At 39.5% G+C, this 27206-nt stretch overlaps 1 protein-coding gene across 1 annotated transcript; it reads left to right on the top strand.

Annotated features, from left to right (window-relative positions):
• Nucleotides 1–1805: 1805 nt before the first annotated feature.
• On the top strand, nucleotides 1806–26469 carry castor2 (cytosolic arginine sensor for mTORC1 subunit 2). Its single transcript, XM_079508721.1, has 9 exons — nucleotides 1806–2149; nucleotides 7614–7684; nucleotides 8944–9137; nucleotides 13039–13171; nucleotides 16410–16533; nucleotides 17769–17879; nucleotides 22814–22896; nucleotides 23742–23836; nucleotides 24854–26469. The coding sequence occupies exons 1-9, from the start codon at nucleotides 2037–2039 to the stop codon at nucleotides 24917–24919; spliced, it is 990 nt and encodes a 329-aa protein (XP_079364847.1). The 5' UTR covers nucleotides 1806–2036; the 3' UTR covers nucleotides 24920–26469.
• Nucleotides 26470–27206: the final 737 nt, after the last annotated feature.

Here is a 27206-nt window from a genome sequence, read left to right as displayed (position 1 = left end):
GCGCTACATCTTCAGTCATGCAAGAAGTCTCTGTTGAGAACTTTCACCTATAAGCAGACAAATGCACAAAACAAATCCTCCGGCCAAGGGGGAATCGCCCTTTAGGCTAGTGGATAAGATATTGGTTTTCCCGTTTCAATCCACAGTGTTACTTCACTGCCGTGACCCGGATGGGGTTTCCCGGTGGGGGAGGTCAAAAGGGGGTGACCCGGGTGAGTGTAGCAGTTGTGGCTCAGAGGCTCTGCCTGATGACCAAAAGCCCAATATCGCCCCGGGCCGGCCAAGGGGGATTTGCCCGTATGCCCACAGTATAGGCCTATAGTGCATAAAATGTTGGTTTTCCACGTGGGAGACCCGGGTTTGAATTCCCGGGCATTACATAAGCAAGCATGCATCTTATATGAAAACAACCTTTACAATTAATTGCACAGTTAACAAGCAAACAAGTAGGCTAAATATAAAATACACATATAAACTGAACTGTATTTAATAAAAACATCAGGACACTTCGGCTGAATTGCAGATACTTCACCAAAGTCAAATATCCTATGATATATCGGGCTGGCTGACGGGCTCCAGACCTAAATTATGATGATTGAGAAAGCTGTGGGACAGTTCATGTTCATCGAACTTTTATCAATAACTCTTATCCACTTCTTCCATCAAAACAGATGCATTACACCTTAGCTCACAAAGATAATAAGTTCACATAATATTAAACAGTTCATGTGCTGCTATAAGCAGTCACACATTAAACATTATACAGTTTGACTATGAAGCTTTACTTGATATGATATTTTATATATAATTATGCTACTTTTCAAATCAAATCAAGAGTGTTAATCCAGGATAGTTCTGGCAAGTAGGCCTATAGTCATTTACAGAACATAGCCTATGTTCATGCCAAGCTAGTTATATAATGATGAGCCACAATAACTAATTAATTATAGTCTAGCTAGCCTAGGCTTTTGCTTAAATCAAATCAAATTACTGAAATGATGAAATATCCAGTAGTGGAAAAAGTACTAAATTGTTTTACTTAAGTAAAAGTACCAATACTGCAATTTAGAACTACTTCGTTACAAGTAAAAGTACGGAATTGAAAATGTACTCAAGTAAAAGTACAAAAGTATCGGCATCAAAATGTACTTAAAGTACTAAAAGTAAAAAGTATTCATATTGCAGAATGTCCCATTTCACGAGTTCAAACTATGTACAAAATCTATTGAAAATAGCAGATCTACAAGCTCACAATGTGTCGCAATGAGACGCCGTGTGAGCTTGTAGATCTGTTATTTTCAAATGGCCGAAATGTAGGGTTGAAGTGGTTAATGTATGTTTTCTAATCAAAATGAAAATCTAAAAAAAGTAACTAAAGTTTTCAAATAATTGTAGTGAAGTAAAAGTACAAATTGTGGCTCTGAGATGTAGTGGAGTAGAAGTACACGTACTGGAAATTGGAAATATTCAAGTAAAGTACAAATACCACCAAATTGTACTTAAGTAAAATTACTTAAGTACTAAGTACTACGTACTTCCCACCACTGGAAATATCATTATCATTTGTAAAATGTTAATTCATTTATAAACGTATATATGCCTACTTACTGTTTTCTTTTATAAATGAATCTTAAACTAAATTTGGGGAAAGCTTTTTGGTGGAATTGTAATGGGTTTTTGTTGTTTTTGTTTGAATAGACTAACCTCTTGTGCCCTATAGGGGAAAGAAAGTTAATTGTTGCTGTTTTGTTATAACCATACCACGATTTATTTCACAGTTAGGTCTCAGCAGGTAGGACGTTTATTTTGGAAAAACAAAAGGCGGAAGCACAAGCTATTCCGCTGCTGGTTGGACACGGGTGACTTGACACTTTAGTCCGTTTACCTCATTGCTTTCTTTATTCCACCCTGCTTCTCGTTTCTTTCTCTATTTAATCACCCTTTACCCGTATGTGTTCATTTATTTATCCATGCCTATTATTTGAAACCACGTAGGTTTATATTTTAGTTGTTCCTCAAATGAGAAGGCGTAAAAGATGGAGCTCCATATTTTAGAGCACAGCTTGAAAGTGGCGAGCATAGAAAAAGAGGGGATCCAGATTTGCACTCACGGATTAATAAAACTCGCTTTCCTGGCCTCTAAAACAAGGTAAGTAAGTTTACATGCACGGATAACATGCACATCTGATATCATAGGTGTTCAAGCTCCGCTATAATGCTATTCGCACGTCAGGTTATTGCTGTCAACATGATCAAAAACTGATGCCTCATATCCTATCATATAAGGAAGGCACTGCATGTCATTCATCTTGCATTGATCCATGTAAAGACACGATCTGTGATATGAGCTAGGCTGCTGTACATTGTAAACATGTCCAGTTTTAGGGCCTAACACGTTACCGCTGTTTTATCATTTTGTAGCTATCTGTGTGCCATCTGTAGCTCTGTCGACACAAAGGGGTGTGTGTGTGTGTGTCGCGCGCGCGTCTGAGTGTGTGCGTGTACGCGTGTTCTTTTTTGCACTGTCTGTACACACAGCTAAAAAATCTGCAATGTTAATATAGCAGCCTGAGAGAGTGTACATAATAAGCCATTTGGATACCCTGGGTTAACATTGAAGGTTTGACTGTGCTTCTTAAAAGGGATGTTAAATCCAACATAAAAGAAGAAACTAAAGAAACATGCAGGCAGGGATACTGCAGATCATACTGTTGCAATGGTTTTGTTAAAAAAGCCTGTTTACTTGAGCCATTGCTGCATCTGTTTCTGGGGGCTTTTCTGCTTCTGCTGCTGTGAAGTGATGTTGTGTAGTTTAGTTTAGTTTAAAGTTTAGTTTAATAGTGCTTAGTCTGGGGCTGCTATATATCACTGACCCTTCAACACCCTGTGAGTTAGCAGTGTAACATAAGATCTCAAGTCTGGAACCTTCTCATTCCAAAGTCCAGAGGAATCACTAGCCCCTTTCGGTACCCTAGTTTACCTTTTCTGTATGGGATAAATACAGAAAAGGTAAACTAGGGTCCCGAAAGGGGCTAAAGAATCACAGGCCAATAAAGCTCCTTTGAATTTAGGGATGCACAATAATTATAAGCAATAATAAGCACCGATACTTATTTTTTTATTTTATCGGCATTGATTAAAAAAAAATCGTGATATCAGGAATTATGACATCATCCCGATAGCTCTGATAACATAAGACATTAATAGCTCCGATATTATTTTGTATATATTTATTCTTTATTTATAGCAGCTAGAGGCGGGATCAAGGCCTTGATCCCGCCTCTAGCTGCCGCTGATTGGCCAGGCTGTTTTGTGGCCGGGCATCAAGTCTGCCTGAGAGTTCCCAGATGGGAGCAGGAGGGGGGAACCCAGTGTACTCTCTGCTGCCCCATCTGGCGGAGTCAGGTTAAGTCCCCAGGCCAGACCATTTAAGTTTGAGTTGAACCAGTGTGCTATACTCTCAATCAGTGGGCATTAAAGTACAGCCCTTGTCCAACTACTGTGTCAGAGGCTGTTCAATAATCTCCCCACAAAGAGGGATAGCATGAATTAAACCCTAGACTGATTTTGTAGTTTGTTTTTACAGTTCAGTTTAAAAACTACAGCAGGGTAAAACTGCATAAGGCTGACCTCATAGTACACAGTGCTGTACACTAGTACAGTCTGTCAGCAACACAGCTGCAGCTAATAAGATTAACAATGGGTGCGTTAGATTTAGGTGTGTGAATGACCAGTGGCACACGCCGCACACCCATGGCTCTGGGCACACCTACATCTAACACGCCCATTCATTTAATTAGATGCAGCTGCGTTGCTTACAATCCTGCCAGGGTATTAATCTGCTGTAGCTTTTTACTGTAACTGAACTGGAAAACAAACTTAAACAAATCTTTCATACCCCTTTAAAATCGTGTCCTCAGAATGACTGGGGAAATCTCTGAAAGTTAAGTGACTATGAGTATGTATCATCTTCAAAGCTTATGTGCTTGATCATGGTTATACACAAGGCCACTAATAATTAATTTTAATTCAATGACCCCAAATTTCATATGCATTAGATTTGTTATCTCTGGATGTGAATGCGACTCCAATCTATATGTAAAATCTTCTGAGTTAATGTACCTCCTGAAGTGTACAAATGGAACCAGATTAGCCGTAAACGTCCATTCAGTTCCATTTGTACACTTACGCTTTGGATTTACAGACCCGTAAGGGTCCATTTGCTTCCTAATCCTAACTATCAATGATTTTTGCTGGAGACCCCCTGGATCCCCCTCAAGGACCCCTGGTGACTGGACCCCTCGTTGAGAACCAGTGTTTTATAAGATAAGAGACTTAGGGCTGTATTTTGCGTGTCTTAATTAAGTACCAGGTCTTATTACTTAACTTAAGACCTGGAGGCGTGATCAATGCCATTTGGCTATTCTGAGTGGCCAAAGAGCATTGACCACGCCTCCAGGTCTTAAGTTAAGTAATAAGACCTGGTACTTAAGACACGCAAAATACAGCCCTCAGCCTCTGTGACATCTGTCCAGTCTTAATGTTTGAATGAAATGAGGTGAGAGACATCTGTTTAGCTCCTACACAAACTGTCCGAGGGAGGGCCATTTACAGTTCGCTCACTACAGTATAATAATATGGCAATGGCAAACCTCTGTGATTTTCACTCGGGTCTAACTGGAATAGTGTGAGGCAAGCTGTATTGGGAATGGGATATTATTATTATTTTTTTTACTAATGAATTACACGTTGTGATCTTGTAGATCTGCTATTTTTTGCTTAGAGTAGCTGGGAATGTTAGGGTTCAAGTCGTTACAAAACTAATGAAACTGTTCAGTTTGAGCATATATACTATTTTTAAAGTTCTAGATATTAGTTTTATTAGTTTAGTATTGAGTGCTATGGTTTGGATTTGTTTCCTAATTGGAGCATGCGCTCACCAAATGCATTTAGGTGCCATATCTTGGAACCCAATTTGTGAGACCGTGTTAAGTTTCTCACATTTATGTGAGGAATGCTAATTAAGCGTTGAGTGAATTAGCAGCTACACAGTGATTAATAATCCTCTCCATTGATTTGCTATCTTGCTCAGGCTGTGAGACCCCACTGACTGTTGACGGTGTTAGATCCAGATATAGAATGTCATGGAGAGGTGTTATTGACATGATCATAATTAGAAAGTGATTACAGGATTTTGATCAACACAGACTCATTTTCAGGGTATTAACTGAAGATTGCTACAAAACAAAAACACAGTGATCATTAGTAGGGTTGTCACTCACAATCATAAGATTGTACTTGAAGAGTAATTATCATAGAAATAATTGCAATTCATAATTTAATTGTGTTTTTGACATTGACATTGGAACATGTTCATTACATTTCTGTTTAGCTTTTAAGCTTTGTAAACTCAACTGACGGAAAATGACCAAAACCAAAGTACCAAACCAATTATATAATGTCCTTTCTCCAAAATAGACCATATTCAATAATTTTATACTTTTGCATATTGTACGTAATAGTAGGGCCTTTCTGTAGTTGCGTTTGCAGTCTCTGGTCATGGTGGGGAAGAGGAGAGCGGGCTTAGTGTCCCATTGGCAGTATAGGGTTAGTCTCCCATTAGCTTAGAGGCCAGCCAATCATAAAAATCTCACCACTAGACCACGTGACTACTGACTAGACTAGAAAGTCTGATCATTTATCAGCTCTGCAAGCTGATAAAGTAGTGGAAATAGACAATCTATAAGCTCGCAACGCATCGCGATGTGGCGCGTTATGAGCTTGTAGATCTGCTTTTGAAAATGTATGGACATTTTTCCAACAGATTCAACAGAATTTATACAGATGGATTGGAATCCAGGCATTCTAATGATTATGCAAAAATTATAATGATTATCTCAAATAATTCCAATCGGGCAATTACACAATAACTGTGACAGGCCTATTATATGTATGAAGAATGACACGCTAAGAAGGATTCTCTGTCACGTCCTGTGGTTCTTCACACCTTTCACCCACGTTCAAATTGGCATCCAATTGCAAGCGTACAAACAATCTGATTATCACTTTTGTGTTGTGCAAGGTTAGTTCCCACTGTGCAGCTTTCCTTTCTCAGAAAGATGTTTTACATTTACATTTAAGGCAGAGTTTAAATAAGAATCGCTCAATTAAGCTCAAAAGTCCTTCCTTGTGAAATGGCACCATTCATTATGCATGCTGGGAGTGTTGCTGGGAGGAACTGGTTCTGAAGATGGGGTTCACACAATTTCTCATCCTTTAAAATCTGACCAGAATATGGCTCGCCTAGTGAGAGTGCACATACATACCACGTGATTAAGGCTATAGTCCTTCCCACAATGATACCTGGGTTTGAATATAACCCAAGGCTCTTCATCCCCCCCCATCCCACACACCACCAACTTTCCAGTCTCTGTTCACTGTCGGTCTGAAATAAAGCATACAACTGACTGACAATGGAAAAACAGAAAGAAAGAAATAGCAACGGGAATAGCCTGGTCATTTATCCTTGTAACCTAGTAAACCATGCAGAGTAGGGGATCTTGAAGATTTAATTGGGGTATGGTTTTTGTTTTGTTTTGTTTTGATCTACCTTTAACAACAGTGAGATGATTGTTTGTGATGATCAGTGGTCATTTGTTGTAATAAACCACCGGCTTGCGTCTCCTAGTCCACACAATTTGGTGTTTTTCCCCCCAGTATTTATACCAGCAGGTTGTATATGTTTGCATTGAACGTTGCATTGAACAAAAATATAGAAGTATCAACTTACATACACAGATGTATGAAACTAAAATATTAAAAGAAAAACATCTCTCCCTCGTCTCTAAAATTCCTTTCCCAGCACGGCTTTACACAACTGGACCAAGAGCCAGGCATAATTGTATTGTCAGCTGACTTGTAAAATGCTTTGTCTTCCTGTTGTTGTCTTTATAATTTAGAGATTAGATTATTTGAGTTCTTTTTGCATAATCATCATAATCGTTTTCATTTTGAAAAGAAGAAAAAAAAACATATTTTCTAAATCTTTCAAAAAATAGTGGAAATAGCAGATCTACAAGCTCACAATGCGTTGCGATTCAACATGTTGTGAGATTGTAAATTGTCTATTTCCACTATTAATGTTTTCAGTATAAAAGTTTAAAGTTAAATATGTATTTGTAGGTTATTTTTATTTACCATGTCTTCCCTGTGCAACTTCAAAGCCTAAAAGCCAAACAGAAATGTTACTTGTTCTTCCTTCCAGTGTTCAGCAACAAAAACACAATTAAATAGTTAATCGTGACAGCCCTATATGATATAGGGTGCGTTCGGATATGCACACCCATTGCACTCACATTAGTTTGTATTGCGCAAGTGCGCTCAGTGCGCTATAGCCGAAGCACCCCAGAATAGAAAGGGCCCACCATCATGTCCATGGAGTGCTGAGTATGTGCACATGTTTTGTTCCCAATCACTGTTCCGTACGTTTCCACTTTAACCCTAACCCCTTTCTTCTTATTTTTATGTTTTGAAAATATTTAAGTATGACTTTCAGTGGTTGACCGTTTGTAATATGGTCTCTCTCAATTTGAACTTGTCTCTCTCACTTTCAGATGCAAGTTCTTTAGTTTGACGGAGACTCCAGAGGACTACACCATTATCGTAGATGAGGAAGGATTCAAAGGTGAGCCTCTCTCCGGGCAATTATTTATGGATCACTTATGTTACTGCAGCAACCATGGATCAGTGAGCAGGAAATTGACACATTGTGTAGCCCTATGATTTTCTGCAATTCCATACAGCATGTTCGCTGGCAATGTTTGACCACATATTGCTTCATTGCCAGTCCCATTACAGATTAGAAGCCAAGCTGCCACGCTCTGCGTTTTGTAGTTGGTTGGTTCAGTGAGTGAATCCATGTCATTACTGGCCATTTCCAGGGTGACCCTCGTTGGTCACCATGGATACTACAAGCTATTTGTTACGAAACAGGTGCAGGTATTTTCTGTTGTATGCATGTTTTCTGTGAAACTCGTATGCATTGTGAAATCCAACATGGCAGTACAAGATTTGAAGATTTACTGTATATTGCGACATAAGGTCTGAGTAGTGAAGTAGCATAGCAGTAAAGTACAAATGGCAGTATAAGACTGTATATTGCAATATAAAAACTAATACATCTATCAGTTATAGGCAGATTTTATATGGGGTGGCAGTGGTTCAGGAGGTAGAGTGGGCCGGCCCCTTGGGAATCAAGGTTCCTGGTTTTATCCCCGGCTCCTCCTAGCTTCGTGACAAAAGGTCCTTCTGACATACACTGAACCCCAAACTGCTCCAGATGAGCAGGTTGTTGCCTTGCATGGATTCCCCACCGTTGGCATGTGAATGGGTTTTGGCAAAAAGCACTACCATTTCTTTATTTTATCTTGGAAAGACCACTGATGGATCACTAACAGCTCTTCCTCACTCATTCTAAGGTTACTTGTAAAATTACACATGTGACACTGCCAATTTGGTACTTTTTACGAGGTTTGCTAGGAGATTTTCTCAAAGTGTTTGGGTCAGTGGTAGGGCTGAGCGATATGGATATGATATTACGATCGATATCCAAGAATGCCAGACGATATCTAATTTCAGACTGTTATCAAAGGTGCACAGCACACCAGTCCTTGTGAGGTGCCAGCCACGAACGGATGAAACACTGAATAATAAAAGAGTATAGCCGCACACTCATAGCTGCTGATGCAAGTTTTATTGTAATGTGGACACAATAAAACTTCAATCGGCAGCTACGAGTGTGCGGCTATACTCTTTTATTACTTGATATCTAATCTCAAGACTGCAATATCGATATAATATCAGTCAGTATATTGCTCAATCCTAGTCAGTGTTTCAGACTTTCAGTAGCTCACGACTGACGTCATTCTCTGTTGTCTCTTCCAGAACTACCCCAATCGGAGCACATCAGCGTTGCTGACGCAACGTGGTTGGCTCTTAACGTGGTGTCGGGGGGCGGGAATGCCACCAATTCACAGCCAATCGGAGTTACCAAAATTGCTAAATCGGTCATCGCGCCACTGGCAGATCATAATATCTCTGTATTCATGCTGTCGACATATCAGACAGACTTCATTCTGGTGAGTGCAAATCCATTGGTGCCTTAATACACGACTATGCCTTTTTTTTTCTTTTGCCAAGGACACCCAGTTTGATAATTATGCATCAGACCAGTTGTAGTGGTCTCCGCCGAAAGATGGTCAAGACGTCTTATACTGATGGTAGTGAATTTATTGAAATCCATAAACCAACATGAGAAGTGAGAACTGACAAGAAAATAAAGAAATAAAAAATAAGAAAAATGCCTTGTAATAGCTATAAATAGGATCATGGCAGTCGATTGGCTGCCAGATGGGTGGGCCGCGAACGCTTTAAATTTTTTTCAAGTGGGCCATGATCCAGATAAGGTTGGGAACCACTACATTAGGCCACAGAGACCCTGCCCGGTTCCAGCCCTTGAATCACTAGCCATGCCCATTAAAAACATTGCAAATCAGGAATGTGTCACACAAAAGGACAAAAGTAGCAGATCTGCAAGCTTGAAACTCGGTGTGAAGTGAAGCGTTGTGAGCTTGTCGGTCTGCTACTTTTGCTATTTTCTCATTTCAATCGTGAAATGCAACAGTGTGTCATGGTCTCGTTGGCTGCGTTTTCTTGCTTGAAATCGAACTAGGCCAATCAGCATCCTTTGAATGCGATGATGGAAGTAAACTGTAAGACGGTATGGAAAAACAAGCGCAAACTTCCAAGCTATTGAAGCTGTTTTTAAAAGACTCCCAGGAATAATGGAACCAAATGGAATGGAGTGTCAGACTATTCAGTTAAAATATTCTACTGAAATAGGAAATTATATCTCACATGAATTAAGTGTTACATCAAATTCTGTGACTGGCACTGGATTGGTTTGGAGATGGTCTAATTGCTGAGGACTCCCTCTCCAGTAACATCTTGGAAAAAGGCTGCAATGGGAGCACAGACTGAATAATTAAGTGAAGCCTAATGGAAATTCTGGCTACCACGGTCCCCCGTTTCATACGACTCTTGTCTCTGGGTCCCCGATCTACACTTTAAAATCCTCTAGGTTCATTTGACTCTGAGAGTGCAAAATGGAACCAAATGGACCATTTTCTTCCATTTGTACACTGTCTGAGTTCCAGTCCCATGAGGGTCCATTAGTTTCCTAACTATTAATCTTTTAGCTGTGAAATCGAACAATCAGTGTACTGCATTAGTACAATATAGCTGTGTATGTATATTGTATTATACTGATATAAGTAATAGTCTAGTATATAAAAAATAGAATTTGTGTAGCTTCATAACAAAGGCTTACATTAATACATTGTCTCCTAAAGCTTGAGATGGCAAAGCAATATCAGTGGATATGCTGCGTTCTCCCAGGGCTTCTGTTTTTGTTTTCAGAAGAATATTTTCATTTTGTCAACGGCACTATTAATGTCTCATTCCAGAGCCTTTTTGGCCTCGGGGAGCAGTTTTATTACATTGTTACATGCACGCACGCACGCACACGCACACGCACACACGCACACGCACACACAGGCTTCTTAATGGCGCTGGTGTGTTTGTTATAAAGAAAGAAAGAAAGAAAGAAAGTGTGTTGATGTGGATAATCGGGGGGCAGTAGTTATGTAAAGAGGATAATCCTGGGCTCAGGCTGTTGTTGTTGGAATTCCAGGTAACATACATGGGTGTACCTCTCCTCTGTAAACCAGCTGGCACTATAGTATCAACACAATCCTAATGACCGCTTTAATCGTCTGCCTCTTGTCTTCCCTGCCTCATAAGCGTCCGTCCCCTTCTGTCTGAGAAACATAAAGGCTTCCTTTGAATGTGCGTTTATAATGCATTCTTTCCGTTTGTGCAGCAGTCCGGGACGGGTACATTACCGACTCGGGTCTGAGTCAGGTTGAGGGAGCGAGCCAGAGACCAGCCCGTGTTTTTCTGTGTTATGATTATTTGCGTTACATAAACCTGTAATGCCTGACCTAAATGTTGCTGTCATGAGTACTGTATGATGCTTGGGTCAAGCCACTCGGTGGTGATGCCAGCCAGCTCTTCACCAAGTCCTTAGATTTCTATTCATATAGTAACTGTAACTCAGATTAGGATCTATTTGCTGCTATGGGCAATTCGGTTATAGCAATGGAATATATATACCTTCTCACCTTTTGGCTTACAAGAACCAGGGTATAGGTATACTAGAGAGAGGGCATTCTAGCCTTCAAATGTAAAGGTTTACATACTGTACTGTTTAGTTCAACCTGTCCATAGATAGGCATATTACAGAGTAAAAGCGACCATATCTGCATGGCACCCCGAGCTGTTATTTTGAAAGAAATCCCGGGCGCTGATTGTGTTAATAAATATACAGTAAATTATATGATTTATTATTGATTAAATAAACAGCCATAAGAACCACTTATCTTCAGTGTTAACTTAAGCACTTGAAATGTCACTGAATTGTTTGACATTATTGACATCGCGTGATAAAATTGTTTTCCTATAGGGAATTTTAGGCATGCCATTTATAGGCCCAAAACAGGGGGCGAAAATAGCAGATCTACAATGTCACGTAATACACTGCGATGCAACGTGGATCTGCTATTTTCATATAGATCAAGTTTGAAGTTGTTAAGGTGTACAATAATTGAATGAGCCTGTTTGAATTTGAAAGGTCATCCTCTCTGGCCTTCTCATGTTACCTTAACATTCCTGTGTGCTCTTTAACACACATTCGTGTCAAGAGTATCACCTGACCTTTTACTGCTCAAATCAGTCGGAAGTTGTTCCAACTCAGTGGTCCTCCAAATATTTCGTGTCAAGGATTCCATAATTAATATGTATTATTACATATGAAAAAAGTGTTCAGAAGAAGCAAAGATTTATTAAAAATGTTAACTTTGTTTTGCATACATTTTCAAGATTTTTATAAAAGCTTGTATATGTGCTATTTTTGAATAGCCATAATTATAAAATATTGTTAAAGTAGTTCAGATGATTGTGATGCTATATTAACTACTTTTGCTGGGGACACTCTGGAACCCCCCAAAGAACCCCTGGGGATCCGTGGACCCCACTTTGAGAACCACTGTTCCAACTCACTTGTTAAAAGCCTTGCACCATACAAAACACCATACAAAACATACAAAAACAACACAATGACCCGCACACCGTCGGCACTTATGAACAATATGAATACATTTATTATTTTAAGCAACGTTTCGGTCAAAGACCTTCTTCAGGCAGCTGCTGACAGACGGGTAGTAGCACCACAGCAAAATACATACACAGATCTACATCAACCAATCACAATCTCCCTCCTTGATGGGGATGAGACAGGAATGGGAAATAGACAGCATTTTAAATGTGAACTGAACATCAAGGGCCTGCTTGGTCCAACTCACACATGGTGACCACGTGTTCTACACTTTGTTTGTGTATTGTTGCTGTCGTGCAGAAACCTCTTATCTCTATGTAACCTTTTGTGTTTTTTCGTGAACTGATCACACTACAGCGTCACACAAAAGCATAAAATGTAGCAGATCTGCGAAGCTCGTTTTGAGCTTGTCGATCTGCTACTTAAGCTATTTTAGAAATTGGAATCCTGAAAAGTAAGCCGTTTTGAACATATGTTTCCACCCGACAGAGACGAAATGCAATTTGATCTATTTAATATTTGAAGTACAGTATAAGAATGATGTTGCCGTCATATTGGAGACGCCATGGTAGGAAGCTCCTTTTCTTCTTAGTGTCATTAACCTAGCGTCATCCTAAAAACTCTATACATGAGGCTGTTTTGAACGTGACCAATTATGTACATAAAAAGATGTGCGCTGCATACTCTTATATAGCTGAGTCTGCAATCTTTTTTAAGGTTTATGTCCTTTTGGCACAAATGTTTTATTACAGCTGAGCTGAGACGGAATGAAAGAAAATTAACCCCACACATTGTTCTGTTCCCAGGTTCGAGAGCGAGACCTTCCCATGGTCATGCACACCTTATCTTCTGAGTTCACACTCCTTAGGGTGGTGAACGGAGAGACCGTCGCTGCCCACACCCTGGGAGTCACCAACGGCTTTGTAAAGCCCAAGCTTGGTAGGCAGAAGAAGTTCATTTAATTTCAGTACTGAATGTTTACTGTATATCGCTGCTGTCGGGTAGAAACTATCTCCATCATTTTAATTTTTTGCAAAGTGAAAGCCCTACTCGATCATGCAGCATGACACAAAAGTATCAAAAGTAGCATATATGCAAGCTCGAAACCAAACTTGAGCTTGTACTGTAGACCTGTTTTTGAATTTTAATCCTGAAAAGTAACATATGAGGTTTCCACCCGACAGAGATGATATGAAAGAAGTCGTTGACACAATCGATCATGTCTCTTCATGCTTTTGCTTTTGATACTCTGGTCATTTCATTTTCTAACGCTAGTAGTGAGGATATGTTTTTTTCCGTGCTTCTGTTCAGACTCAATTAAATACATGCATTTCCTTGTGGGAAAGGTAGACTGTCTGGTACGTTTGATATTTATGTTTGATGATATTTCAATTTAACATTTTAAAACGCATGTTAACCACATTAACTCAAGATCTACAAGCTCACAACACTGTGATCGGTTATTTCTGCTAGTTTTCACATGACAAGTATATATGAGACTGGAGTGCTTTTTATTTATTTATTTGTACACATCGAAACCTGGAAACAATCATGTATGGACCATTAGGGAGCGGTATGGTTGACATTCATATAACCCTTAAATTAATTGAAAACATATTCACATCAAAGCCTTTTGTTTATGCTGGGAATTTCCCAGGCAGCACAGACATACATATACTACTTAACTGACCCACTGCCGCTCCTTTAGACCACCGGTGGTCCTTGACCAAATGGACCCTTTATAGATATTTAACCATTTGGTTTCATTCATGCTCTCAAGAGTTACATTATTGTTAAACATCTGTTTACAAGAAGTCTACAGATTACAAAATTACAGAATGTAGAAGAATTGTTATTTTAATCAACGTTTTCCTGTTGCCTCTCCTAATGGTACCACATCAAGAATATCAGCCCCTTTACCAACTCGCCCACGCGAAATGTGTTAATATAGTTAACAGTTAATTTAGTATTTCCCTCACTCTCTGAAATTATCTTGTATACAGATTTATTTGATTGTATAGTAGTCGATCTCTATTAAGAAAGAATAACATGAGACAGAGACGGCGACTGCTTAATTAAGTTAATTTAGGACCTTCTAGCAGTTAATTTCGTTTTATTAAACACAAGAAATTTTCTTCCATGTAGCCCATGTTTTGTAATGGCATCATCATGCTATTATGCCCGTGGATATACAGAGTGAACTTAACAATGATAAATTAATATGATAATACCTTTCATATAATCACCAACAAGAATTATGTTTGTTATTTACAGCTAGGTAGAGTAGTGGGGCAAGATGGAAAAGGGGCGACCGTACCTGTTACCCACATCAATACAGCATGGAATTGTGGACACAATCTTACCCAACAACAACAAAATATTCTATTTCTAAGTTGTGTCTGAGAGGCTAAATGTCATCAAATGGTGGTCCGTGACTCAAATGCCTAATAAATAATGGGCTGGGTTGAAGTCCACTGCTTTAGAGTGAAGCACCTTGTTCAAGGACACTCCAAGGATATTACCCCCCTAGATAGAACAATCTGTGCAGGCAGACCAGATGTTTATAGTCTGTGCTCACGCACCCACACTAAATCTAATCTGTTTAAACCCTAGATACTTGAAATCACCATCGTATAACAAGGGCTCATGGTGTTTGCAGACTGCTGCGTTTTCGGACCCGAATCTCGAAGCGAATTTCGGGTCTGACGGTCTTTCGAAAAATGCATCAGTCTGCGAGGACCGCAGCGAAACAAGATGATGTAAATTTTCCCTTCATTATCAATGGCGTTTTTAAAACAAACATTGAACTAAAAACAAACATTAAATTCTCTTTATTGTTAATGGCATTTAATATTTGTGTTAGGGACAAGATAACGTACATTTTCCCTTCATTGTCAATGGTGTTTTTAAAACAAACATTGAACTAAAAACAAACATTAAACCTGTATATAGGAGGGGCTAGCGAACTCACTTGTCCATCAGCATTTTCACCTATTATAACATGCAGAGAACAGGGTATGTTATCGGGGGGTCATTCATTTGGAATAGTTCATAATAAAGATGCACAGTGAAAATGCTTCTTTTTCACGGGTCTAGAACTGAGCCCTCACAGCTTCAAACATTTTGCAGGGATTAAAGTTCTCAGTCTCCATGTGACAGATTTCACTCATTTGGATTACATAGATGTCGGCATGTCTTCTATGGAATCATGCCACACACTGAAAATAGGCCATCCATAAGCTCGCAACGCGCCATGCGATGTGAGATGCTTTGTGTGCTTGCAGATGGCCTATTTTCGGTTATACATTATTTTAAAATGAAGTATTGGAAGTGGTCAAACACTAAATACATGTTCAATCTTCCACAAAAGGATCTCAAATATTTCATAAATGCAAAGATTTATGCCTCAATCTGCAATTTCTTCAATATTGGTTGGCTGTATGGCTTGCCAATTGTTTTGGGGGTAATTTGTAAATGGTGCATTTATATAGCGCTTTTATCCAAAGCACTTTATATAGATGCATTACATTCACCCACACATTCATTCCCCCGATTGCAGAGTAAAGCATGCAAGGCACCAACCTGCACATCAGGAGCAATTAGGGGTTCTTGCTCAAGGAGATTTTGAGTCACTTAAAGGACCACTTCACCACTTTTCATCCTATCTTCATATAATAGGTACTCACTAATAATCATGATAATTGTTTTTCCTACTCAGTCTGTGTCTCATAGGAGTGCTGTGGGCAGTTTAGAAACCGTCCTCCAGTGACATCATCATTAGGCATATTTATTTTTAAAAATATTTTTTTAACAAAAATGTTTAGATTTTCATTATCGTGAGAACGATGGCTTCCAAAATTGCGCCATTTTCTTTGATGATTATTAGTGAGGACCTATTATATGAAGATAGGTTGAAAAGTGGTAAGTGGTCCTTTAACTCTGGGTTGAGCCAAGGATCGAACTGGGAATCTTGCGGTTCCCAGTCCGCCCGCTCTACCGGCCACTCTAACCCTGATCCACTGGCGCCCTGGCAGTGGCTCAGTTTATGAAACATGGTGCTAGTGTATGGGGGCTCTCCTTTCACGCTGTTTCACAAATCGCAGATGAGGACTTGCCATAACCACACACTTCTGTCGTGAGTTTTTATTTAGCTTTGATCCATGGTTTTGTCTTGCAGTGCCCCGGCCCATCATCCACCCTTTATCTAGTCCCAGTAACATGTTCTGTGTGACCAGCCTGGACCCAGACACACTGCCCTCGGTAGCCACCCTGCTCATGGATGTCATGTTCTACTCTGGCGGGTGAGAGGGACCACTTATTCCTTCACATACACTTAACCATCACAATTTACCATGGATGATATGTTAAAGGTTGTTGTTGAAATAAATGTTCTATATCTTTGCTGAAACCACCTAACTCCAAAATGTATATTTTTCAGTAAATGAAAAATACAGTATATTTTTTTCAGGAAATTAAGAAAACCTTATAAGCCTCATCCAAGTTGGTGTTGTGACTTTATGTATTGTCAATTACTTGCATGAGAGGGGGACAGGTGGTGGAGTTAGCTGTTTTAGCAGACAGTTTGAGGGTCCAATGGAGTTAAGATGTTTTGTCCCAAGCTTTTTACTACTTTCCATTGGTTCAATATTTTTGAAACACACAGACGTAAAGTTTGTTCAATAACACTGATTTATGCGTGTGTGTGTGTGTGTGTGTGTGTGTGTGTGTGTGTGTGTGTGTGTGTGTGTGTGTGTGTGTGTGTGTGTGTGTGTGTGTGTGTGTGTGTGTGTGTGTGTGTGTGTGTGTGTGTGTGTGTGTGTGTGTGTGTGTGTGTGTGTGTGTGTGTGTGTGTGTGTGTGTGTGTGTGTGTGTGTGTGTGCGTGCGCTCAAATAGCCAAAGTATTAAGCAGTTATTATTGATGTAAATAAATGGTGCATTTATATAGCGCTTTTATCCAAAGCACATTCACACCGATGGCGTGCCATTGCGATTCCAAATAAAAGTGTTTGAAATTAGCCTACTCCAACCCGATAAATGTATTTTGTATCGTGTATTGTCTGTCGGTTGGAAATCTCATTATGTCCCAAACTGTTACTTTTCAGGATTCAAATTCTAGTATCAAAAGTAGCAGATCTAAAAGCTCAAAACGCGTCACTTCGTCTTCGCACCACGCTTCAAGCTTTTTGGATATGCTACTTTTGGATACTTCTTTGTGATGCTTTAGTTAAGTATGATCAATTAGGGCTTTCATTTACGATAAAAACACAAAGTTAGAATATGGAGAAAGGAGGTTACCGACTTTCCGCTAGACAGCGACGATATGTAGCGTAAGAATTTATCGCAGCTTCGCAGGGATCTTTTGTCTGTGGTTGTTAATATTGAATTGAAATGAGCTGGCCAAAATGGCATACTGTACATCACAAAGAGAATAATTGCATGGGCTAGGCATTGTTCATTTGAGCAGATCTGGTTACTGGTCATGGTTCTCAGCATTACTGGTCAGAATATGAAGAGTCTTATACCTCTTCTTTTCAGGTCCAAGGAGCCTGGAACATCAAGTGAAGACCCTAGCCACATCCGTTTTTTCTCTTTCTCGCTGATCGAGGGCTATATCTCTCTGGTCATGGATGAACAGACCATGCAGAGGTAAAGTAGTGCTCTTTTTAATCCTATTCCTCTCAACTTGCTCCACCAATTACTGTTTGAAAGACATGACATTTTGTTTAGTAGAATGTGAACAACCGTGCCATTTCCGTTTGAGCTGGCCCTGTTGCTAACTAATATTAGAGTTGTCTGGTACATACCATGTACGTTTGACATTGTGTGTTTCTCAGTATTTTATGTCTGTCGCTGTTCTTTATTCTGTCACTCTCATGGGAGACTGTCGGTGCAAAAAGCGATAAGAATACAACTAATAGACGACATAATAACGAGTCAATATGTCATTTGGTGTCTCTAATTTGACCGCTACATTAGCACTTGTTAGGATTGTTCATTCAGACATGGGAGTGGCTGTATCCTTTATATGGGTCAGTGATTTCTCCAAGCAATGTGGTTTCGCAATAATTGGACCAGACATTCATTTTTTAAGTGATTGATTTTTTTTCTCGGCAGCATGTAGGGCAGCCTTGGCCCCACACATTTACATGAGACCCATAATATTGCCTTAAGGGATAGGTCACCCATTTTACATAGTTTTACTCTTTTTCTCTTACCTTCACTGTTGTTGGTTGAACCGACGTTATCCGACACGACTTCAGTGAGCTTGATTACATGCACATTAATACCAGAGTCTGTTTTATTCGCGCAAACATCTAAAACGAACATGTTTCTCTGACCAAAAAACTCTGAAATTGCCATCTGAGTGTCTGTGTGATGGTGAGACATTTTGTAAATCTAACCGATTCCTGCGTTTATTCGAATGTGTTAGAAACGGATTTAGTCCGGGAGCCAAAGGCTGATTTTTGGCTGAACGTGGTTTAGTCAGATAAAGTTTTTTTTCTCAACTGATCCTTGTAGCTTGGGGTCACCTCTTAAGAATTCAAGAGGGTACCCAGTGATATCCTATGGGCATTTTTTGTTATTAACCCGTTAATGCCCGAAACAGTTTCATGGTATTTCATGCAAAACACTCAAATTTGCTTTCTACAGTGTTTATGAATGTGGATATGCACAATGTATTTGATTTATGAGTAATGCATTGTTAATTAAATAAAGTAAATTAACCCCTTCATGCCCGAAAATCCCAAAATCTATCAAATATATCGATTGAGATTTCTTTATGCACAATAATTAAGTCCAATGTATCAAATCTGCTTTCTACAATCTGTGTTAGGGAAACTGTAGCATATTTATTTTCAGGTGGTTGCATATTCACCTTTGCAGGCCATCTATCCTGAGCATCTTGGACCAAACATCCACAGAAGATTTCCCACAAAAATAGGGTTGTGAGATTTCATGCAAAGATCAAACCATCAAAATGTAAATGTTCATACATACATTAATTTACATGGGCCTACATGTGGCATACATACATTCATACATGTGGTCATGTACAAATTGAACATGACCACATGTTTTGAATTGACAGAATAATACAGGTCTATAGAACACAAATATTATTCCACCAAAATTAATTAACATATTCAGCTGAATAAAGTAGCATGTTTAAATCATTATTAAATCATTACAGCTATGAATATTATCAATTCATTGCTGTAGGCTACAGATTATAACACAATTCATACATGTGTAACTTGTTCCTGCTATGCAAATTACTGTGAGAATCCCTGGAAAACGACAGCACAGAACTGCCAAAACTGCTAAAAATGGCGGATAATAATAATAATAATAATATTCGTCATTCGTCAAAGGGCAGCGCTATTGAACAATGATAACTAAATGTAAACTTTGAACAGGTAGACTATAACTCATGCCCTGTTTGAACTACTACAGTAAGGAAACTTCATTGCACATATTCATCTCCTTATGAGGAACAATGTGGTACGTGACCTATGACCTCTGTTATTTAGATCTTCCACCATTTTGAATTATACCCAGTAGGGAAAAGTTTGTATGTGAAAATGAAGCCAGGGGTCATTGAGTATTGCAGTTTTATGAAAATGATTATTCTTCTCTCTCTCCCTCCACCTCAACTCCAACCCCACACTGGGTCGGTTAGAGAGATTAGAGGGACATTGTTGAAATACAGCATAAAACCAAGCAGCAGGTGCTTGACACCAGGGCTGTTATTAAGCTCAGCTGTCAATATACTGAAATAACATACTTGACCAAGCAGAATCACAATCGGAAGAATTTTCAGAAGCATTCAACCAATAGGTGTTCCATCAAGCACAGCTGGATGCCTACTTCAACTAATTGCTGCCCTGAAACGACCTGTTGTATAATGACTCACCCCCGCTGTAATGGGTTCAAAAATGGATACATAATTACAATACTTAAACCTATTCAGCGTCAGTCACTTAGCTTTTCTTTTCTACCTTTCTATAAGATAGCTCAAACCAGTGCTGGTTGTCTTTGTTAGAGCCCACTGCATTGGTGTCCGATCCGAACTTAACCGGGATGCAGAAACTTCTAAGCCAACAATATCCGGTTTGTAAAGCCAGATATCGCTGAGGTCATTTGGGTTGTAAGACCAAATATCCTGTCTCGTACGGAAGACAATGGAGTCTATCACGAGGAGCGTATCAAATGCTCCTAGCTCCCTAAACCTCTTCGGATTCTTCTTATATATGGTTCACTAGATGCGTGTCATGATTACGATGCAAGCCAACTGAGTATGTATCACCATGACGATGCCAGGCGTGTATACCCATATATGAGGTTATGTATGAAACCTATAAGCTATAAGCTAAATGTACTATGTGTATTGTGTTTCATTGTGCTGGGTGCCAACCACTTCAGTTGAAGCATTTTCTTTAACAAATGTGCTACATTTCAAGATCTAAATTCACATATGAGTAAACTAAGGCTACCAATACTATCAGATGTTAGGTATGTACAGTATTTATGACATTTGAGAAAGAGCCAAAATCAATAATGCATTTTACAAGCATTAACATTACGGCCTATAATGTTGCTCTGGAGCTCTTGCCCCCTCGACCCAACTACGGATAAGCGGTTGAAGATGAATGGATGTACATATCCACATTCATGGATAAACACGCTATAAAGCAAAGTTGATGCATTTAGATCTAAAAAAATCACACCTGTGTGAAGTGAGGGGCGCTCTTATCATCGCACATCATCATGCATCATCTCATACTGTCCAATCAGAATGCCTGTTGCCACAAATTTACGTCATATTTGGCGGACATTTGACCTAATTTCTCCTTTCATTGTCAATGGCAAATATTGAGACCTGTGGGGTCAAAAGCTGTATATAGGAGTGGCTAGCGCCCCTCAAAATAAATCACACCCGTGTGAAGTGAGGGGCGCTCTTATCATCATAAATCATCAATAGCATACATAATTATACATCACATTCCATGCTCAACCAATCAAATCATCACATTCCATGCTCAACCAATAAAATAAAATTTAACCTTGAACCTTGAAATCATCACAAATGTCATTCAAGCCAATCACAATTTGCGTCCTCACTTTTCCGTTTTCACCGTCTTCAATGTTACACAGAAAGCTGGGCATAGGAGGGGCTAGGGCCCCTCAATAACATATTTTGTGGGTTTTGGGGGTTTTCAGGCATGAAGGGGTTAATATGCATTAATTAATAATGTATTAATCATGAAATAAAGTACATTGTGCATATCCACATTCATAAACACTGTAGAAAGCACATTTGATGCATTTAGAACAAGTATTTTTGCATTAAATATTACATTAAGCTTTATTTTCTAGGATTTGTTTCTTTCGGGCATTAAGGGGTTCATAATTAAAAATGCCCAAGGGATATCACTGGGCACCCTTTTGAATTCTTAAGAGGAGACCCCAAGCTACAAGAATCAGTTGAGAAAAAAACTTTATCTGACAAAACCACGTTCACCCCCATGGCTCCCGGACTAATTGAACAATAACAAAATTGCTTCAGACTCGGGGTGCAAAGAAGACTGTTTGATGTTCAGGCCTGTACCACTACATATTCAACTGGACAATGCCTTAACTTGACCCATTAAAACTGGGGAAATCATTTTAGATTTCTTTGGCAATTTAGCAGATATAAAAGCTCATAGTGCGTCACTTCTTGCCACGTTTAGAGCGAGCATTTTTAACTCAAATCTTCTGGGGGTCCCTGGAACAAAATATTTTGAAATTGACCTCTGACTTCTGACCCATTATTTTGAATTATAAATAATTTTGTCTGTCGGTGCTCCAGACGGTGCTCATTTTTTATGAAATGTGGCAATATGATAGAGGGCTATGTCACCCTGCTTAGACACGAAGCCCACAACCATTGGCCAAAGGGTGGCACAGTTGGCACTATAGCACTCAATTGAAAAATGCAAACTTTGAACAGGCATAGCATAACTCATGAACCGTTTGACAGGCAGCAATACAAATAAAAATACACATATGCGTCTCCTCACGATGAACAAATGTGGTATGGGGACCTATAACTCCTGGGATCTTCCTGAAATCCTGGATTCACAGACATTTCTACACACAAACTTTAGACCAATATCTAATGAAAATGTTGGGCTTTTGTTTTTAAGTTTAAAAATTAAGATCTTACGAGCCAATGAGGCCAAAGAGGGACAGCACATGTACCTTGACTCATGCGGAACACACATCACTTACTCACTTTGACCAGTATACTCCGCCCTCAGATTTCCGCCATTTTGAGCAGTTTGAAAAACGCTTGAACCTGAAACGTTCTACACACAATGTATAAACCATTATCTGAAATCCCAGTTGAAGAGAAGTTTGTATGTGAAAAATTGTTAAATAAATATAGCTGCAAGCAGCGATTAAAGGGCACTTTGAACAGGCATAACTCATGCCTATGCATTATTAATCATACCAGTCCATTATGATGTCATATTATATCAGTTACCCCTTCTCGTTTGACGTGTGTTGGTGTTTTGCTGCATTCTCTATTTTAGGTTTCCAAACAATGTCCTTTTCACGAGTGCTTCAGGAGAGCTGTGGAAAATGGTTCGCATTGGAGGACAACCTTTAGGATTTGGTGAGTAGCAGGTTTAGTACATTCACAAGAGTTGAGGTCAAGAATAATGGACCATTTGTATTAGTTTCTTTCAACCTGGGCCTTAGTCGTTTCCATGGTGAGTGGTTGTGACAAAAAGAAAATCACTTCACAATTTAAATGCTGCTGGCTTTAAAGGTAGTAAATGGTGCATTTTTAGATCGCCTTTATCCAAGGCGCTTTACATAGATTGTGCATAGATTGTAGTGTAGGTGATATTAAACATGACATTTTTCTTTTCTTTTTTCTTTTAAAAAGTTAAAGCTTACTATAAAAAGTGTTTTCAGTAACAGTGTCTCTCCAGCTCTTTAGTAAGAAAAGGCATTTTCAGATCTGGATACCAATTTCCAGTCAGGAGAGTGAACATACAGGATGCAGTATAAACAGGTGAAATTGGAAGTGGTGACAAAGACATAAAGCGGACAGAATTGGTATTGGAACACTACAATCTAAGCTGTAATACATGGGTACTCTCTCCTGCTTGGATAAAATTGGCAAAATACCTGAAAATGAATTTTCTTCTCACTAGAGAGGAGAGAGGGGACACCCCTTTTACTGAACAAACATTCTAGATCTATGAGAATATAAAACTACCGTACACTTATTTTAACAGATAAATATCACTTACTGCACCTTTTAACATACTGGAATCTACCTTTTTATGAAGCATTTAGGCACATTTTAACAGTGAAAGACGTGATGTTAAGAACTACAAAAATGAGGCCCAGGTTGGAACAAAACAAATACTCCTCCATTAAGAATTTAGTTTTGTGTGGAATTGATGACATGCCCAGATGTTAATTACCTGTTCATTTGCCTTTTCTTAGATGAGTGCGGTATTGTGGCTCAAATATCGGAACCCCTGGCTACTGCTGACATTCCAGCTTATTACATCAGCACCTTCAAATTTGACCATGCCCTGGTAAGATTTAATTCCTTTTTTTTAATTCATTTCAATGAGGCAGTAAAACGGATTTATACTGGTTTATTGTGCGTGTGTGTGTCGAAAATTGCCCACCTACAAAGATGGGCTATTCTAAGTGGGCTTGTATTGTCCACAGGAAGCGTTTCTCTGTCATACATTTCCATGTAGGTAAAGAATCGCTGCAACACTCTTCCCGGCAGCTTCAAGCTGGAAATAGTTCCATTTTTAGAGCGGAGCGCTGCTCATCGTTCTCAGATTGGATCCTACTGACTGTGTCTGACAACCATGTTTACCATTGTTTCAGCTAGGCTGTTTGTGGTAATAACACGGATGACATGACATTAGAGCAGCTCAAATTGAATGGTTGGTTGGTCATCGATAATAAATGCTCCGTGCGAACGCTCTGGACGTGATATTCAAAGCGCTCCACTGCTCATTAAACACTTTCTATGAACATGGCTAAATTTAGGGTTAATACATTCACCGCCATTGATGTAAATTTACGGCCAATCCAGCGGTTAAGCGCCAATGACGTAAATCTACGTCAAATGGTCTTTATAGTGGTTTATGTCGTATGCTACATACATTAGCTCTGGGTTGCTAGGCGATTGAGTAAACAGAAAATGAACCAGAAACAAGATAGTGTCCGTCCACATGTCCGTCCATGATCCAGTTTACATTTTTTCAAATGCCTTTATCTTGGATTCCCTTCCCAGATTGCGCCATTGGTCAAAAAAGAATAATTATTCAACGGCCCATAACCAAAGAACCGACGATCGCGTCCACAAAAGTCTTCTCCGGGTGAAAGAAAAGACGAGCGTCTGTCACAACACACATCGTTATCCTACATCTCGGGTTCCGGTGGAACCTTCAAATTAAGGGTTTCACTGAAAAACACTGGCGGCTTTGGAAGAATAAATTAATATAACTGGCAGAGTGTGAGATTTAATGCCACTCTCTCTCCCCCCCCCCTCTCTGCCACACCCCTTCACTGTTCCCCCTCACCTCTTGTAGGTCCCTGAGGAAAACATCCAGAGTGTGATTGGAGCTCTGAGGACCAATGAGAGTGCAGGACATTGAAAGGAGGAGGAGTAAGAGACATTGGAAACAACCGTTTTAATTCATTGTGTTCAGACGTTGATTTATCATGCCCAAAAAGTGCCAAGACCTTATCAATGGACTACTATGGACTGGTTGTGAGAGGAAGGGATTCCAACCCCAACGCTTGTTGTACGGGGGAGGTGGAAGAGAGGTGTATGACTGTGTTTAGGATGCCTTTGTTCCTTGATTAACGTTTTCTCCCATCCATGGCACTCGAGGCCCTTGACTGCCTGCTCTGATAGTTGTTGCTTTAACGTTTACCAGACTGAATCTTTCCCTTTTTGCCTTTTTTTTTCTTTTGTTTTTCACGCCGAAGCTGCTTTTCCCCACCCCTGCATATCGACTATACTGTTATAAGTTAAATACACTTCTGTGGTGGAAGGAACAAGAATGTACTCTCAAAACAAAAACGATTATCAAGCTGTTTCACCCTCCCCACATTTTCTTTTCTCAGTGCCAAGATGTTTTAATGCCTAAACTGATGCCTTCCTTGTCAAAAATGTATGTGTGCAATTGAAGGAATGTTGCCAGCAGCAACGACAGTCTGTGCGGTTTAAAGATAATGGTGTGGTTTTTCTTTTACTTGATATTTTAATTACAGCTCCGATAATGATCTGATTATTCGAATCCCTCAGCCTTCTTGGGGAATTAGGTCTTGCGATGCTGGGTTCCCTTATAGCAGCGGTTCTCAAAGTGGGGTCCAGGGACTGTCAGAGTTCATTAAAGGGGGTTCTAAATTGACCCTTAGGTCTATAACTGAGTTTAAAAATTCCGGGTCCATTTGGTCACATTTGAGTTATGGTGGTCCTCGAAATTAGGTTTGTGAACCACCGCCATATGGAAACCGTCATCTGCGGTTTTGCGCTTTTCAAGAGTCAGCTCTGACAAGACATCCAGTGACGACTATGTTTGCATCCGGTAATAAATGACTGAGCCACTTTTTGATGATATACTCCAATAATGACAAGTGTGTTTTACATAAGCTAGTGTTCACCCAGGGAACATTTCATTTGAAGCCCCTGGTGTCCATTTTAGGCCTTCAAGAAGCTCCCCCTCCCCCATCCCAGTCTGCACTTTAATACAGGTCAAACCCCAGAGGCCTGATGTACTGATGTGAAAAAGGGGGGAGGACTACTTTTGAAGGATTTATCGAGTAGGGGAGATGTTTGTTGGTCTTAAGCAAAAGGGTGAGGTTTTTCTCCGCCTCACGTCGCACCCCAAAAAAGAAAAAGAAAAAAAAAACTTTGTTAGATTTCATTTTGCCGAAAACAAGTATTTATCAGTGTTAAAAAAACAAAGTGAGAAAGGCAACAATTCTTCTGATAAACAAGAAAGCTTTTCGTTTTCTAGCTTGTGTGGAAAATAAACATGAAAGCTTTTTTATTTTAAGCTTGTGTGTTCCGTTTTGCAAAGACATCATGTGTCATTTTTACTTTACTGACATTAGTAGGAAATCAGAGGAATGTCCTCTTACTGTTATTTGCTCCCAATGTGTACTTTAATCAATAAACTGGTGACAATAACATTCAGCTCGTCTTCATGGGATGGCCTCCATCTATTAACACTTTATTAACCTAATGGATTTACTCAATTGTAAAACAATAATTGATTGTTTTTTTTAAATAATATAAACTGTTTTACTTTTTTTTTTTTTGTGGATTAAAAATATTATATTTGATTAGTATAGTCTTGAAAATTCAGACCAGTCTGAAGTGAGTGGCGCTGTACTGTACTCGTGCTGTACAAGCCCTCCCTGGCCTCTGTGTGTGTGTTAGGCTGCGCAACAGTAACACTTGGTGGTCAACAAACGCTATGTCCGTACTCAGACGGACAGCCAGGTACACACACGGCTGTCTATAGGAGTGGCTAGCACCACTCAAATGGAAATACTCAAGTATAAAGTACAGTACCTCAAAATCGCACTCAAGCACAGTACTTGAGTAAAAATACTTATTTACTTTCCACATCTGATGGAGATTAGATCGACCCACAGATGACCCTTTTCTTCCTTGGAAAATAATGCCAGCGTTTCCCACCCCTGATCCTGTGTATAGCTTCTGTGATTGGATAGACCTCTCGGACACCAGTGTGTGATTGAGAAGGGAATTCTAATTCAGAGGAAGACTCTTTGCTCCTGTCATCACATCTTAACCCAGCAAACCTCAACCTGTGGGCCGGGGCCCACTGGTGGGCTGTGAGAATGTTGTTGCTGTCAGACAGAAACCATATACACTTGTTTCTTTTGTAAATTAACGCCCTACTTGAT

Source organism: Electrona antarctica (genome assembly GCF_951216825.1).
Source record: "Electrona antarctica genome assembly, chromosome: 8".
NCBI classification, from domain to species: domain Eukaryota; kingdom Metazoa; phylum Chordata; class Actinopteri; order Myctophiformes; family Myctophidae; genus Electrona; species Electrona antarctica.
Note: the sequence above shows the minus strand (reverse complement) of the source record. Positions and strands in the feature narration are given on the sequence as shown.